General features: G+C 36.5%; 1 protein-coding gene across 2 annotated transcripts in view; it reads right to left on the bottom strand.

Moving 5' to 3' along the window:
• TTC28 (tetratricopeptide repeat domain 28) overlaps positions 1–17272 on the bottom strand; it is a 596893-nt gene that overhangs the window by 566165 nt on the left and 13456 nt on the right. For both annotated transcript variants that reach the window (XM_023648122.2, XM_023648123.2), the window contains exon 2: positions 2288–2566. In XM_023648122.2, the coding sequence (XP_023503890.1) occupies positions 2288–2566 (279 nt within the window). The remainder of the gene's footprint in view (positions 1–2287; positions 2567–17272) is intronic.

The following is a 17272-nucleotide window of genomic DNA, read 5'->3' as shown; positions in this document are numbered from 1 at the left end:
AAAAATAAAAGAAAAATGAATTGATAAAATTTCACCAGACATATTTATGACGAGAGTATTAGTGAACTCTCTTTTACATATGAGTATATTTCTAGAAAAATAAGTATAAAATCAAGTTTTTATAAAATGAAACTTTTTAGGCAGTAATGGAAATTTCTTTATAAGTTAATCTTAATATGAGTCATATTGTATAGGAAGACCCTTTCATGATTTCAATAATAAACCCTAATTTATATTTTATATAATTTTATATAATTCTAGATGTTCCTAAGTTTGCTTAAAGCCAAATATGGAGCTGAATGAAATACTAATGCAAATTGTCAATATACAATAAGTTCACTTATAATAAGGGAAAAAATTAGACTAAAACCTGATAAAAGTTATCTTGAAAGGTTGAATTTTCATCTATAACCATAAAACTGCACCTTTTTCAGCCATTTTTTTGTGCAAAAATCACAAGAGGTTAACAAGAGAAAGTGGAAATGACACAGAAAAAGGAAAAAAATAAAAGTTTAATGATGTTTACAAATATAAGGACATGAGATAAGTGGATCCAAAAAAGGAAGGAATGGAGATACTTAATTTGAAAATTAAGGTCTCTATATGCATCAGGCTTATTGCATCAACCACAAGCTTTTAACAAAAAGGAGGGGCCAACCCAGTGGCCTAACAGTTAAGTTCACATACTCCATTTCAGCGGCCCGGGGTTCATCGGTTCGGATCCCGAGCGCAGACCTATGCACTGCTCATCAAGACATTCTGTGGCAGGCATCCCATACATAAAATAAAGAAAGATGGGCACGGATGTTAGCTCAGGGCCAATCTTCCTCAGTAAAAAGAAGAGGACTGGTGGCAGATGTTAGCTCACGGCTGATCTTCCTCAAAAAAAAAAAAAGGAGAAAGAAAAAGAGAAGACACCTGCCAAGCCTTGCTAGAATAATTTATTAATCTGAACTTTTAATAAAAATGTCACAAACATAGCTATTATACACCACACACCTACTATGTACAAGTAACAAATTATCTTTCTTAAATAACCTTACAAGATAGGTATTATTATCCCATTTATCTTAACCCCAGAAAGGTTAAGAGATTTACCCAAAGCCATACTGTCACTAATAGAAGAGAAGGAACTTGAACCTAGGTCTGACCTTTAAAACAGCATTCTAACTCCCAAATGGTGTCATATGACAATGCTTTAAAACAGATTTTTTTCAATTTATAATGACTATGGTTATAAACGAAATCCTTTAGGGAACTGCAGAACACTAAACAATTCATGAGGCAGCACCAATACTGGAAATGCCACTGAATGAAGCCAAAAATACCTAGAGAATTAAAGTATAAAGTAATATAACTATGACATTATTATTAAGACAGTAAAAACCTTTTTTAAATCTCTAGCAAATAACCATTAACTTTTGTTAACCCAACAGAAAGTCAAGAATGGGATCAAACAGTTTTGTGGTTCAATAAAAACTATTTCAAATACTTCAGTCACATCTTAAGAAATCATTTCCAAAATAAACTGGGGGTGGGACCAGCCCGGTGGCCTGATGGTTATGTTGGCGCACTCCACTTCAGCAGCCCGGAGTTCACAGGTTCGGATCCTGGGTGCGGACCTATGCACTGCTCATGCCACAGATGTTAGCTCAGCGGCAATCTTCTTCAAGCAAAAAGAGGAAGATTGGCAACAGATGTTAGCTCAGGGCCAAGCTTCCTCACCAAAAAAGTAAATAAATAAAATAAACTGGGGGTTAGGCGGTGAACAGACACACTGAAAATAAAGTATATACAAAAAAAAAGATCACAACTCAAGCCTTAAACTATTCAAGGGAATACAGCTAATTATAATGATTTATTAGGGGGGAAAAAGTCTCTCTGATTAAATACCATTCTGTAAACAAGCAGTCATTAACAGGGAATAAAATTAATTACTTTAAACTGGAAGAAACATGATCATCATCCTCCATCTAAAACATCTATGCAAAAAAAAGATGTCCAAAACCTATATAAATAACTAGAATGTATCCTATTAAGAAGCTGAGTGAAAAAAAATTCAAATTTCAAACATACAGGAAAAGAATTAAACTTGGACATAGAAAGCAAACTTCCAAAGCACAAAAAAGGAAGCCATTCACTAGCGTACCAGCTCTAACGAAGCCATTCTACATTTTGCTGAAGTATAGACTATTAAAATATTAATAACTGTAGTGAGTCAATAAAATCTCACATTAAAATAAGAAAGCAGCACAAAAGATTCTGTGAAAGTAAATGAAATTTCTACCTTTGGCCATTTGGGATTGAGAAGTCGAGCTTTGATTGCATCGTCCAGCGCCTTGTCATATTGCTGGATTTTCATATAGGCTGCAGATCTATTGCTGTATAAGATGCAGTTCTGAGGATCAACGGCCAGGGCTTCATTGTACAGAACAATAGCTGTGTGGAAATCTCCATCATGACAGGCCTGATTACTCTGACGAACTTTCTCAACAAATTCAGCTTTGCTCAGTACTGGTCCATCAGGACTTCTCCGGCCAATAGTCTTAGCACCAAAGAGAGGAATCTACAAACAAAGAAACTTTGTGAGATAAAGTTCAGATAATCCAGAGGGCTTCCTTGTCTGAACTTCAAGAGAACATGGACATTCTTCACGGTCTGCTTTGTACTATAGTTAACTTTTGTGCCCAGAAAGACAATAAACTTTCCAAGAAGCAGCCAACATACTGCCTTGAATGCATACGTATATATATGTATGTGTGTGATTATATATAGACATATAGTTATAAACATACACATTTATATTTACATATGTATATATTTTTTGATTGAGAGAATGAATGAATGAATGCAAAAGAGTACTGGATTCAGGCTTTTCCTTGGTGAAGTTATGCTAAGGGAAAGACCAAAATACAAACCTATAAAGACAATATGATCTCAACTATGTTAAGATGGTTGCACTTAAAAAGATATTGAAAGAGGGGCTGGCCCCGGTGGCCGAGCGGTTAAGTTCGTGCGCTCCGCTGCAGGCGGCCCAGTGTTTCGTTGGTTCGAATCCTGGGCGCGGACATGACACTGCTCATCAAACCACGCTGAGGCAGCGTCCCACATGCCACAACTAGCAGGACCCACAGCAAAGAATATACAACTATGTACCGGGGGGCTTTGGGAAGAAAAAAAAAGGAAAAAATAAAATCTAAAAAAAAAAAAAAAAAAAGATATTGAAAGGAACAAGATCAATATATTAACTAGCCTAAATTATCTTTAGATATAAGATTATGGGTTACTTTTATTTTCTTAAAACTTTCTCCTATCCAAATGTTAGGCAATGAGCATATGTTAAGTTTTCAAACGAAAAAAAATTTTTTAATAAATTTTAATGTACCAATAAATCTTTTCAGACTTGCAAATTTGGGAACTGTAATTTGGCTACTACCATGGAATTTCAAAGACAAACACCAGGTTTTGGAGATCACCAAAAAGAAAAAAGATCTGCTGTAAATTGTATCTTGGCAATTTAAGGCCATTTTTGATGTTGATTTTTCCAAATTGCTAAGTCCTCTATGACTTTATAGCACTGACTTTAAAACCAAAGAGAGTGAATGAGTCAAACGTTATTCATTTCTAAAAGGGGAAAATTATGAACTGCATTAGAGTCCCAAGGGAAGAAAGTTAAGACAGCAGTATCAAGAAAGTTTGCAATTCTAAGCAGGCTTACCCTAAGCGAAATTAATAAGTGTAACTTTCTTCCCCATGTCTTCCCTTAAGACTAAGTGCAGTCCCTCCCTTCAAAAGAAGAAGAATCTGATACGTAACACACCAACATGCACAATAGTAATAGATTCCTCACAGTGGTATTCGCGTTAAAAAGAATAAACACCACAGAGAGGAAGCAGAAAGACAGCGCTAATCTCACACAGACAACCATTATTTTTCTACCGCTTACAGGGATATCATGTCCTAGATTTCCAGGAGAATTTGAAACATTAAAATATCCTAGAAGTTTCAAATATCAGTGTCCAAGTTATATTCCTCAACTTCCTCATACTGGAAGTGGCTAACCAATAAAGTATTCTGGTTAGTTCTGGTTTTTTGTTTTGTTTTAAATTATGATCATGAAATATATTGCTTGACAGTGAATGGACTATGTAACATTTATCAAACAACCAGGATTTTCCTGAACAGTGTTGATTTTTAATTACTTTATGCATATCATCCAACCAATGTGTAAGACATTGACAATGTATAAGATTGATTTCATTTTGGAAAATCTAGTCGTCATGACTCTACTGAAAGGCAGTACCAGCCATAAATTATAGAAACAAATTCTATATTTGAAAATTCAGGAGTATAAGCAATAACAGCCTTTAAAAGTAAAATGGCTAGGTTCATATGTAACCTAACAGTGAAAAAGATATGATCCTACTATTACAGCATTCCCTACTTCTCAGAATAATAATTTTGGTTCAATGTCAATATAGATAAGAATCAAATTAAGAGAAAAAAAGGTCTGCATTCTACTACCTACACACACAGTAATATAAAGTAACATTTCCCAAAATATGTTCCAAGGAACCCCGAGGTGCTCCGGATACTGGGATGAACAAAATTAAATAGGTTTCTTCTTTAGTGGAAGACCTCTCAGAGCTTTTATTTTACACATTGTAAATCTGAGAGGGGAGATACCATAGATTAAGAAATCAAAGGACCTTTTCAATGAAATATCTAGCTGGCCCAGAAATATCTTGAAACACTGATGTAAACTACTAAACAAGGCCTCTAAGAGCAAAGAAAAACACCATGGAAAAAGTTTGGGCTGGTGCAGAAAGATTACAAATAGTAGAAGAGAACTCCAACACCATTATCACCATCAAATGTCCACAAATTTAAGAGAAAAATGCACTCTAATAAGTGTCCACAGAAGCTTCCAATTTGTCAAAATATGCCATGTCTACTCAGCTGGTTACAAGGTGGTCCTTAGGAGGCTAAGAAATAGCAATTTTTGTGTATGGTTAAAAAAAGCAATATAGTTCCCCTAGTCCTCCTCTATCTTCTCTGCAACTGAGAAACTTGGCATGACCGAGAGGAAGAAAAGACTTCTGCACGTATTTCTCAGATTATATATATATATAGTACTTGGAATAACTGGCCATGTCAAATTCAGCAACTATTAATTAGAGTGAATAGTTTTACTTAAGCAGATAAAGAAAAATAAAATATTGAATTACTCATTTAATTAGACTGATTATGATATTCTTTCTTCCCTCATATATTTCATACACATACAGTTTAAGGATATCAACATATATTAATATTGTTGATATTTTCCTCTGAATCTCTGACAAACTCAACTTAAAAGGGTAGTGGGAATGTCAATAACATATGGACCAAACGGGCTCAGAATATTTGGCCACATAGAATTACTAAACATAGTGCCAGCCCTGTCATAGATTTTTCTTTTCTTTTGAGGAAGATTGGCCCTGAGCTAACATCTGCCACCAATCCTCCTCCTTTTGCTGAGGAAGACTGGCCCTGAGCTAACATCCATGTCCATCTTCCTCTACTTTATATGTGGGATGCCTGCCACAGCATGGCTTGACAAGCAGTGTATAGATCTACACCCAGGATCCGAACCAGCAAACCCCAGGCCACCAAAGCGGAACATGCAAACTTAACCACTGTGCCACCAGGCCGGCCTCTATAGATCTTGATTATTCAAGTGATATAGAAAAATACTTATCATCTTTTATATCAAAAAAATTATAGGTGAATTAAAGAATTAAATGTTTCAAATAAAATTATTAAATTATTAAAATGAAACAGAAGAATTTTTTATCATGTTAACTGAAGAAGGCCTAAGTACAACACAAAACCTAAAAACATAACAGAAAAGACTGGTAAATTTGACATCATAAAAATTTTAAATATCGGCATGGAAAAAATAGATTTAAAAAAGCAAGAAGATGAAAAACAAATCAGTAAAAAACTATTTGAAACACATGATAAAAGGCTAATTTTCTTACTATATAAAAATCTCCTACAAATCAGTAAGAAAGAAAACAACCCAACAGAAAAAATGAACAAAGAATATGCAAAGATAGATCATGAGAAAGGAAATCTATATGGCTTTTAGGCACAATAGTTTAAATGTGTGACTTCAGTTATTTTAAAAGAAAATTAAACCTCAAGATATGATTTTTCACTTCTGAAACTAATGGGAAAAAAATTATCAGCACACTTTAATGGTAAGGGAATAAAGAAAAAGTTAACCCATACATTATTGGTGGAAGTATAAACTAATATAATTTCTTTATAAAACAATTTGGGAATATCTACAAAAATGTAAAAAGTACATATACTTTGAATTCTAGAATTTTTTTCCACTTCTGGTAATTTATCCTACAGATACATTTATCTATGTAAACAAAGTCATATATATAAGGATATTCATAACAGCATCATTTGCATTAGCATGAGGTTAGAAATAACCTAAATGTTACACAGCGGGAAAACAGATAAATTAGTTTTAATAGATCCATAAAATTGATACTATAAATCCAGCCAAAAGAATGAGGCAGATTTTATATAGTGACATGGAAAGATAGAAAAAAAATCAAGATGCAGAATAGAGATATGCAATATGTTATCTTCCATGAAAAAGGGGGAAGGAAATAACGCATACATGTGAAACCGGCAGAGAGTTAGCCATTGATGATTAAGTAGCTAGGTACTAAAGTTTTTTTCCTTTTTGCAATTACTGATTATAGCTTTTAGCTGTTTAACCCACTCATCCTTAACTGTGCTATCTGTTGTGCTGCTATAGGCAGTATGCTATCTGACTCCCAGTAGGCTCCTATAGATAACGTCTCCCTGGAGCCTGGGTCTCCATGGTGATGGGTATATGAGCTGTTTTTCAGGAATTAGAACTCCTTGTCCACTTCAAGCCAGTTGAGACCACCAACCCATCAACTGGGCCCACACAGATGTCCAATAGGCGACGTTTTGACGTCAAGAGGCTAAAAACTCCACACTCAGATCATGCTAACGCCACCATTTTGTGAACATGGGTCCTATGAAGAGGCGTGGAGTCTGACCACGCTTGCGCAGATCATCATTACCTCACCTCTCCCCACCTCCAATCACCTACCCCCACATTTCAGACCACCTTGCCCCCTATCCCATAAATATCCCTGAGTCCTTATTTTCAGGGAAGCGAATTTGAGGCTCATGCTCTCACTTCCTCACTTCCTCACGTGGCTGCCTTGTGAGTAAACTCTCTCGGCTGCAAATCTCGTCGTCTTGGTGTTTGGCTTTCTGGGTGGTGGGCAAAAAACGAACCTGGTTCGGTAACACATGGACATACGCTTACATGCTTAAATGTACATGGATTAATTATGTCAGCAACAATATATAAACTGGTAGAGTAACTGTCTCACAAGAGCTGTTTGAGGACTGGAAGGTAGAGGTAGGAGGAAGACCAACTTTTGAATTTTGTACTGTCTGATATTTTACTATATGTATATACGGGCTTTTTTCAAAATATCAAAAAAAATCATTCTGAAAACAGAACATAGCTTACTTTTATATATCAGGGCACCCATGCATAGCTGTAGAATCTGTTCACTTTCTAAGGGTGTCTAGCTGAGAAGACAAAAGGGAGTTAAAAACCAGCCTTTGCACCCTGGCCCAGAGCTGCACGAGCCTAGAGGAAGGGCTAAGTGATGAAAATATTAATTTTATTAGACCATTTATGTCAAGGATGCATGTCATAATCACTAAGGGAAGCATAAATAAAGAGTAAAAAACTGTATAACTAACAATTTAATAGAAAGATGATAAAAATTTTTGATTAATCAAAAAAAAAAACAGAAGAAAAAAGAAACATTAAAATATAAGAACTAAAACTCCTAGAAGAAAACAGAGCAAAAGCTTTGTGAATTTAGGTTAGGCAAAGATTTTTTTTTTTTTTGAGGACAATCAGCCCTGAGGTAACTACTGCCAATCCTCCTCTTTTTGCTGAGGAAAACTGGCCCTGAGCTAACATCTGTGCCCATCTTCCTCTACTCTATATGTGGGACACCTGCCACAGCATGGCTTGATGAGCGGTGCCATGTTGGCACCCGGGATCTGAACCCCAGGCCACCAAAGCAGAACGTGCACACTTAACCACTGCACCACCGGGCCAGCCCCAGGCAAAGATTTCTTAGCTAGAACATAGTAATATTATCCATTATGTGCCAGGCACTCTCATAGGCATTGGAGATAAAATCTGTATATAACGAATAACAGTATAAGCTGCTTGCCAAAAAAACACTGGCTCCATCTGTGACTCAGGCAGCTCTTCATGCCTTGTAAAGCTCTGTGCTTCTAGAGGGGAAAAAATCCTCCTGCCACGCCACAACTGATAAGATCAGTGACTCCAACAAGGATCTTCTAGATCAAAGACTGACAAGTCAGAAGGCAAAGAAATTGGCCACGGAAATAGATATGGAATTAGGTATTGTAGGAGAGGAAGAGAATCCCTCTACTCTCTAGGTCCTTCTGGCTGGTGTACAAACTGACATGAGACAGAACAATGGGAGAAAATCAAACAAAGCTTTATAAGGTGTATACATGAGAGAAACCCAGGAAAACTGAGCAACTCAGCCAAAATGGCTGAAGTTGTCACCTTAAATATCAACTTCTACTGAAGACAAAGGAGGATGTTGGGGGTAGTGGTTTGGGGCTTCAAAGGGGAGGAAGGCAATTCACATGGAGATGGCAAAGCAAACGTATGGTAGACAGAACTCTGATAAGGATGGGCTTAGCAAGGACCCTCAAACTCTACCCAGAGTTATCTACAGTGATGGCCTGTCCTGGGGACAGGCCTTTTATCTTAAATTGTTTTAGGCAGTTAGGGGGAAGGTCAAAGTTTCTTTCAGAGTCTTTTGTTCTTAAAATTAATCAAGGCAAAGAGATGCATTTTGGGGTGGCCAATTCTGATCCCCCACAGCACCTAGAGGAAACAAAATAAAGGCAATATGGGCCAGGCATGTTTGAGAAACAGCAAAAAGGCCAGTGTAGCTAAGAACAGGGTGAAAAGTGAAAGCATGTAAGGTCACAGAGGTAACTAGGACGCAAACCATTTAGAGCTGCACTATCCAATACAGTAGTCACCAGCCATATGTGGCTGTTTAAATTTTTATTTTACTTAATTAAAATTAAATAAAATTAAAGATGCAGTTCCTCAAATGTACTAGCCACAGAGCAAGTACTCAACAGCCACACATGGTAGCTAGTGGCTACTAGATTAGTCAATGTAGATATAGAACATTTCCCTCTTCATAGAAAGTTCTACTGCATAGAGATAATTTAGAGCTTTGTTGGCTATCATAAAGATACTTTAAGAAGCTAATACAAGTGGGCCAGCCCCGTGGCTGAGTGGTTAAGTTTGCGCGCTCCACTTCAGTGGCCCAGGGTTTCACTGGTTTGGATCCCGGGTGCGGACATGGCACCACTCATCAGGTCATGTTGAGGCAGCATCCCACATAGCACAACCAGAGACACTCACAACTAGAATATACAACTATGTACCGGGGGGCTTTGAGGAGAAGAAAAAAAAAAGATTGGCAACAGATGTTAGCACAGGTGTCAATCTTCAAAAAAAAAAAAAAGAAGCAGCAGCAGCTAACACAAGAGTCAAAGAGAGTGCCAGATACACCACGAGAGGTCATCAGCTCTCTATCCTTACAATAAATTCCCAGTCCTTAGCGCAAATAAGTGAACACTTCCCAAACTCTTCCTTGAAATGATCTTAAAAGGCGTCCTTGAAAAGGTATTCCATTGTCAAGCAATTTGGGGGAAACTAATGTAAATAATTTGGGGGAAATTCCTCACTCGGATCTTTGAAAAATTTATTAAGATTTGAAACCTCTTTTAGCTGATTCTAGAACAACAGTTGCCAATACTTTCAAATAGTTTGGAAGAAAGCAGATTTGCCTACCGTAAGCCTTCCTTAGAACCTTTAACATGCTAATGTATTTTGTTAGTTTCCAAGAAAGAGAGAGAATATACAGTCTTTCCAAATAAGACAAATTACTGAGGACTTAATATGTGCCTGGCACTATTCTAAGTGCTACATGTGTTAACTCGTTTCATCTTCACAAAACCCTATGAAGTAGGTACTATTATTTTCCCCATTTTTAAATGAAAAAATGATGCACAGAAAGGTTAAATAACCTAACAAAAAGGGAGAGTGCGAAAATAATAAGCTAATAAGCGGTGGAGCTGATTCAAACCCAGGCAGTCTGGGAGTCCGTGCTCTTACCCTTCCTTCCAGAATTACTTGAAAACATAACATTTTATTCATGTCCCAGAATACCTATTAAGATCTGGCAGAACTTTGTCCCTACAAAGTTTGGGAAATGCTAAAAGTCTATTTAGGCCTTTTTCCTGCAACCTGAATAAGCCATGCTAGAACTATGTCCAAAATTACTTTTGCTCATTTAAAAACATTCCATTTGTCAGTTTATAGATTTTGTAACCCGTTGAGGTTTTGTTTGTTTTAAGACAGTCCCCGTCAATCAACCCCAAATTGCATTTACTTGTTAATTCCTATAGTTTCATGCCAGTGAATAATAGAATCTAGACCACGAACCATTCAATAAAAACTCTGATTTGGAGATTTACTACAACATAAATCTGATATTCATAACTTTGTATTTCTACAATGTTCTTTTCACTTGAGACAGTTACAAATAAGTCGATACCATTTTATTAGGTAACCAACCAATTCCCTTCTTTCAAGGCTAGTGTGGAAAATAATTTGGCTTGTTTACTCAAAACAAAGGCTATTCAAAATACACAGTCAAATTAATTATTAAAATTTCAAATTCAACCAAGTTACAAATACATGCAACTTAAACATTTAACACATAAGCATGAATAATTTATACTCACATACCATAAAATTTTTAAAACATTATTTTTCAGCAATTATGACAAATAATGGAAATTCCTGAGGATTAGTAATCCCCGAACTTACTGGTACGTTCATACTCTCCTTCTTTGACGGGCATTTTGCGAGAGGTGAACCAGTAAATAAAAACTATTAAGTGACCTGTTCCTCTTAAAATATCTGTTTTCCTAAAGGTAAAATCATGACTCTCAGACAAATATAAAATAAACACACAACAAAGACTTTATTTACCTTAATAACTGATGACTAAACCAGTAAAATATTACAAGCAATTCTGAGGATAATTCAAAGTACCACACATGTATAGGCAAACCAGCATGTGAGTCAAATCCAGCCCACTGCCTGTCTTTGGAAATAAAGTTTTATTGGAACACAGCCACACCCATTTGTTCATATATTGTCGATGGCTGTTTTTGTGCTACAATGGCAGAGTTTAAAGTTGCAACAGAGACTGTATAGCCCACAAAGCCTGAAATATTTACTATCTAAAAATATTTACTGGCCCTTTATAGAAAAAATTTGCCAACTTCTGATATAGATCAATAATTGTCAATAATTTCTAGTCTCTTGATCCCTTTTAAGCATCAAAACCTTTTTCTGATCTTTTAATTGAACATCTTAAGACAGCTAATTGAGAAAATACAAATAAACAGTAAAGTCTATCCTGAATTCAGTATTGCCTTTAAATACATCTATATTTCGTGAATCAAAACAGTATCTATACATATTTGAAAAAACAGAAGCACGTATGCAAACAAGTTATTTTATTTACTCAGTCTACAGATAATTCTTGGTATACACGTAAATTGAACCATGGACCGCCTTTGGAGTCCACAAAACAGTAGGAAGGAGTCATCTGGTAGAATTCTCCTTGCTACAGAGAAGAAAGGGTTATGCTGGTTAATCAATTCTCCTATCTAATTGTTACCAGAAATAATGTCTTAATAGCAACTATTCTATTGTTTTTGCCAGACATCTTTCAAAATGTAATAGGTTTATATTCAAAACCTCAATAATCTTGGTCTATTTATTGGTTATTTAAGGGAACATTTTACAACACTCTTACCTGGAAAGTTCAAAGGGAAGTTATGATACACAGAACTAAAAGTCCATTGAAACATTTGTGAGATTTTGGTCTACAGTTAATGCAGATGTCTGCTTAGAAATTTTTCAAGCCAAAATCTTCTTAGCCGGTCTTTATATTGCAGAACTTTGAGATTATCATTTGTTCTAGGGCTGAAACGGACAAATGTTTTTTCAGAAAATACCACTTTTGACCTCAAGGGTACCCCCTCAACCTGTTCTGTAGGTCAGCAGGATGGTCCTTCAATCAGATGAGACACCAAGTTAAGCATCTCAATATTGCAAAAAAGGAAACTGACAGCATCTTTACCATTGCCCATTTGATCCCTATTGTAAAAATATGCCCTCAGAGTACAGCACAGAACACCTACAATCCAAGCCCACAGCAGAAAATACAACTTCCTATTATTTGCTGTCCAGAAAGGTTTCTTTTCTCATTAGCCTAAACCTGCCTCCCTAACACTTCCACCCATTGGTCTGAGTTTTGCGCCCTGCTGTAGGCCAGCAGGTTCTACCTTCAGAGATTGTACACAACTCCCACATCTCTGGTATGCTCCTGTGGCTTAGGACTGTTGTGTGCTGAACTTCTATCCTTGCAACATGTCCTTTTCACTTGGGAGAAAGAGCAAAGCAGGGGAGAGGAGAATTAATGAGTACATTATAGAGGGGCTGGTTAGACAAGTTAGTGTGCCTGCTCATTTCTATTTGATAAGCTGTAGCTCTCCCATCACATCCCCATTTAAAAGCCCAAGTGCCCTCAGTAACTTGTAAGGGCTGAAAAGCAGCAATCCAGCAAGTCCTTAATTAAGGACCATGTACACCCAAGCCAGCTTATGCCTTCCCAGAACTGAGACCCTGCTAACGGCCTACTCAGGAACTGCTCAGGGGCTGAAAAAAAATTATGCCTAGTTCTTCCTTTCCCTTCCCTCACTGTGAGGTGTTTTCTTAGCACATCCTCTAAGAAGTTATCACAAATTTGTCACTTCAACCATTCCCAGTGGACCAGTAAATCTTTAGGTGAGGAGTAGGAAATGATGTTTCCTCTCTAAATTCCCTCAAATGTTCATCACGTGACCTAATCACTTTTAGGATGCTCTCTAGTTAACTAATATGTTCCTCTAAAAATATGATTCTTAAAACTGGACTCAAACTCAGAATGGAGGAGAAGCAACAGCAGCTTTCTAAGACTATAACACTACATATGTTCATTAATAAATACTAAGACTGCATTCATTAGCTTCTTAGTGACTGAATATAGTCAGTTTATGTTGAGCTTACAGATAACCCAAAACTTTTTCCCACAAATACTCATATGTAAGGTCTGTTCATATGTATTTGAACCTAAACGCAGAACCTCACTTATAATTGATTAATTTTGCCTTGATTTATCAATATATTCAATTATTGTGCACATACTCTGTGCCAAGCATTTACTAAGGATTGGACATAAAAAAAGAAAAGAAAATAGACATGGTCCCTCCCCTCAAGATTATAGAATTATCTTTATCTTACTGTTCTAGTATATCAATGTCTCTTTGAATCCTAATTCTTTCAGTGTATTATCTATCCATCTCATATTTGTGAAAGGTCTCATGTCTTCATCCAAGAAATAGTATTATTCATTAAGACTAAATAAAAAAAATAGGGTCTTGTATTTTGGTACAGACTTCTTGCAGGTTTCTATCAACTCTATGATTGTCTAATTCAACAACTTTATTAACGGTAAATCTACAAGATTCATGTTTTCCATAAGATTCTCAAGGGATACTTTATAAAATTATTTGGGAAAGTCAAGATACACTGTGTCATCTTAGAATTACCTAAAAACAAAAAAAGTGGCAACAAATTCTTAAGCACATCCCTGTTGGCTACTAGTCCTTATGGCCTCTACAGGACCCATACCCGTTATTTGAACAGATAGAACTTAATATAAGATTTGTTAACTGAGTATGAAGTTTTTAGGTAAAGAGCTGAAGGGGAAAAAAGAGACCTCTAAGGAATCATACAGACAGCAACTGCAGAAAGTAGCTACCATGCCCAACACTAGGCTAACAGAAGCTTAGAGGAGGGGTCCAGGGAACTTAAACTCAGACTTCTGAGGAGAAGGCACTGCTCAGCAGGTGCTGGTGTCTCTGATTTCTGAGGAGAGGCCTCACAGGTCTGGGATCAGACCTCTGAAGAGGGGTGCTAGCTGCCTGGCACTAGTGGTATCTGAAGGAAGCTTGATTAAACTGGTCCTCCAGTGCTGAAAAACTGCCAACTGGATCCAGCAACTGCTACAGGAAGGTACTGCTGCTGAAGGAATGAAGAAGTGTTGTTAGGGTGGCATTCACAGGAACAGCAGAGAGGAAGGCCACAGAAAGCAAAGGAAGAGCAAGTCCCTCCCTCCTCCTCCAGCCCTTTACTGCCCCCTATCTGCCAGCCAAACAGGGAGCAGTTGGCAACGCAGAAAGGAGGCTTGCAGAGTTGCAGCCCCCAGGATCAGAAAGCAGAATAAACACATAGATGTGGAGCTAAGAGATAACTTAACCAGCAAAATACTTTCTGTTCTAAGGTCCCATAACTATCTGTTCAATAATCTACAACTTTGAGCAGGGGATCAAAATCAAGGGCGTCAGTCTGTATCCAACACAATCATCTCCCAATACTCTGGAAGAGTAATAATAATAACAACAAAAACAACCACACTTTATTTAGCACTTACTACATGTCCAGAACTGTTTTAAATAGTATACATGTGTTAATTAATTTAATCCTCACAACAACCCTGTGAAGGATGTAACGGTAGTATTCTTACTTTATAGATGGGACAGCAAGGTGTGGATCCCATGCCTTTGACCACTACATATGCTACAATGCCATGATACACAACTCTCTAAAATTTTTTTTTTTGAGGGAGATTAGCCCTGGCCTAACATTTGCTGCCAACCCTCCTCTTTTTGCTGAGGAAGATTGGCTCTGAGCTAACATTCGTGCCCATCTTCCTCTACTTTATATGGGGAATGCCTGCCACAGAATGGCTTCATAAGTGGCGAACAGGTCTGCACCCAGAATCCACACTGATGAACCCTGGCCACCAAAGCAGAGCATGCAAACTTAACTACTATTCCACTGGGCCAGCCCCCTACTCTCTAAATTTAAGGCAGCCTTTGAAAAGCAACACTTGTTGCACACAACTAGCTTCATGCTTTTTAAAGTTCCTATCTGGATTTGTAGCTATATGTAAAATCATTTTCTCACACATGGAGTGATTTTTCAAGACTCTCTGCTGAGAACATCAAAACTGGCAACACACTTCTGGTGCCCTAAACAATATAGGATAAAATGGCAGAAAATCAGGCAATCAAATCATCCTCCACACTGCAAAATAAAAACTACTACCTTCACTACCGTCCCACTCAAAAATCAGAAGGAAGTTAATTCATGGTAAACATATGTATAACTTATTTTTAAAATTACTATTTCTATTGACTGAAGCTCAAAAATATCCTGGAGCGAGAATATAAAATTAAAAAGAGTTTCTGATCCTTAATAACAAATACATGTCTTACACACAAACTTCATATAAATGGAAATTAAATAAAAGTACTTTTTACTTTCTTGCAGTATTGTTAAACACAATGATAGTGTTTTTAGTGTCATGATTAAGGGTTCAGGATTACAAAAACTCAGTGTTAAAATACTGCTGCATCTGAAGTCACTATGTACAAAAAGGAATAAAACACTACACAAGAAAAAAAATTTTTTTAATTTTTTGAACCAAATTGATACAAATTCACTTTAACTCCCTCTATAAAATCAATCAAAAGCTTTGACAATAGTGGGAAACCAAGCACATTTGAAAAAACTTTAACTAGTAAACACATGAATTCATTCTACACTTCTAAGTTCAACTAGAAATAAAAATGTACTGTAAAGTAGAAAAGTAATCGTATTTCTCTATATCTGCTAACCTGTTTACAACCCACCTCACAAAGAATAAAAAGAACTTTAATTTAAAGTTCTTCTCTAAATAGCTTTGAGTTCACAAATAGACATGACTTCAAACATAGAGTACAAACAACAAAAGACCACAAATAGCCAAAATAATCCTGAGAAAAAAGAAGCTGGAGGTATCACACTCCTTGGAGTCAAATTATACTACAAAGCTGTAGTAATCAAAACAGTGTGATACTGACACAAAAACAGACACACAGATCAATGGAACAGAATTGAGAGCCCAGAAATAAACCCACACATCTCTGAACAGCTAATTTTTGACGAAGAAGCCAAAAACATACAATGGACAAAGGAAAGTCTCTTCAATAAATGCTGTTGGGAAAACTGCACAGCCACATGCAAAAAATAAAAGTAGACCATTATCATGCACCATACACAAAAATTAACTCAAAATAGATTAAAGACTTGAACATAAGATCTGAAACCATAAAACTCCTAGAAGAAAACATAGGCAGTACTCTCTTCGACATTGGTCTTAGCAGTATCTTTTTTAATATCATGTCTCCCCAGGCAAAGGAAACAAAAGAAAAAATAAACAAATGAGACTACATCAAACTAAAAAGCTTCTGCAAAGTAAACCCTCAACAAAATGAAATGACAACCTAACAAGTGGGAGAAGATATTGGTAAATCATATATTTGATAAGGGGTTAATAACCAAAATACATAAAGAATTCATACAACTCAACAACATCAACAGCAAAACTCAATTAAATAATGGGCCAAGGGTCTGAACATTTTTCCAAAGAAGATATACAGGTGGCCAACAGGCACATGAAAAGATGTTCAAGGTCACTAACTATTAGGGAAATGTAAATCAAAACCATAATGATATATCACCTCACATCTGTCAGAATGGCTACTATTAAAAAGAAATAAAAAATGGATCAAAGACCTAAAGATTAGGCCTGAAACAATAAGTCTTCTAGAATAGAATATAGGCAGTACACTCTTTGACATCAGTTTCAAAAGAATCTTTTCGGACAGCATAACCCCTCAGACGAGGGAAACAATAGAAAAAATAAACAAACGGGACTTCATCAGACTAAAGAGCTTCCTCAAGGCAAGGGAAAACAGGATTGAAACAAAAAAATAGCCAACTAATTGGGAAAAAATATTTACACGTTATTTATCCAACAAAGGGTTAATCTCCATAATATATAAAGAACTCACACAGCTCAACAACAAAAAATCAAACAACCCAATCAAAAAATGGGCAGGGGACATGAACAGA

This window comes from Equus caballus, chromosome 8 (assembly GCF_041296265.1).
Source record: "Equus caballus isolate H_3958 breed thoroughbred chromosome 8, TB-T2T, whole genome shotgun sequence".
Taxonomy (NCBI): domain Eukaryota; kingdom Metazoa; phylum Chordata; class Mammalia; order Perissodactyla; family Equidae; genus Equus; species Equus caballus.
This window is presented reverse-complemented; position numbering and strand designations above follow the sequence as displayed.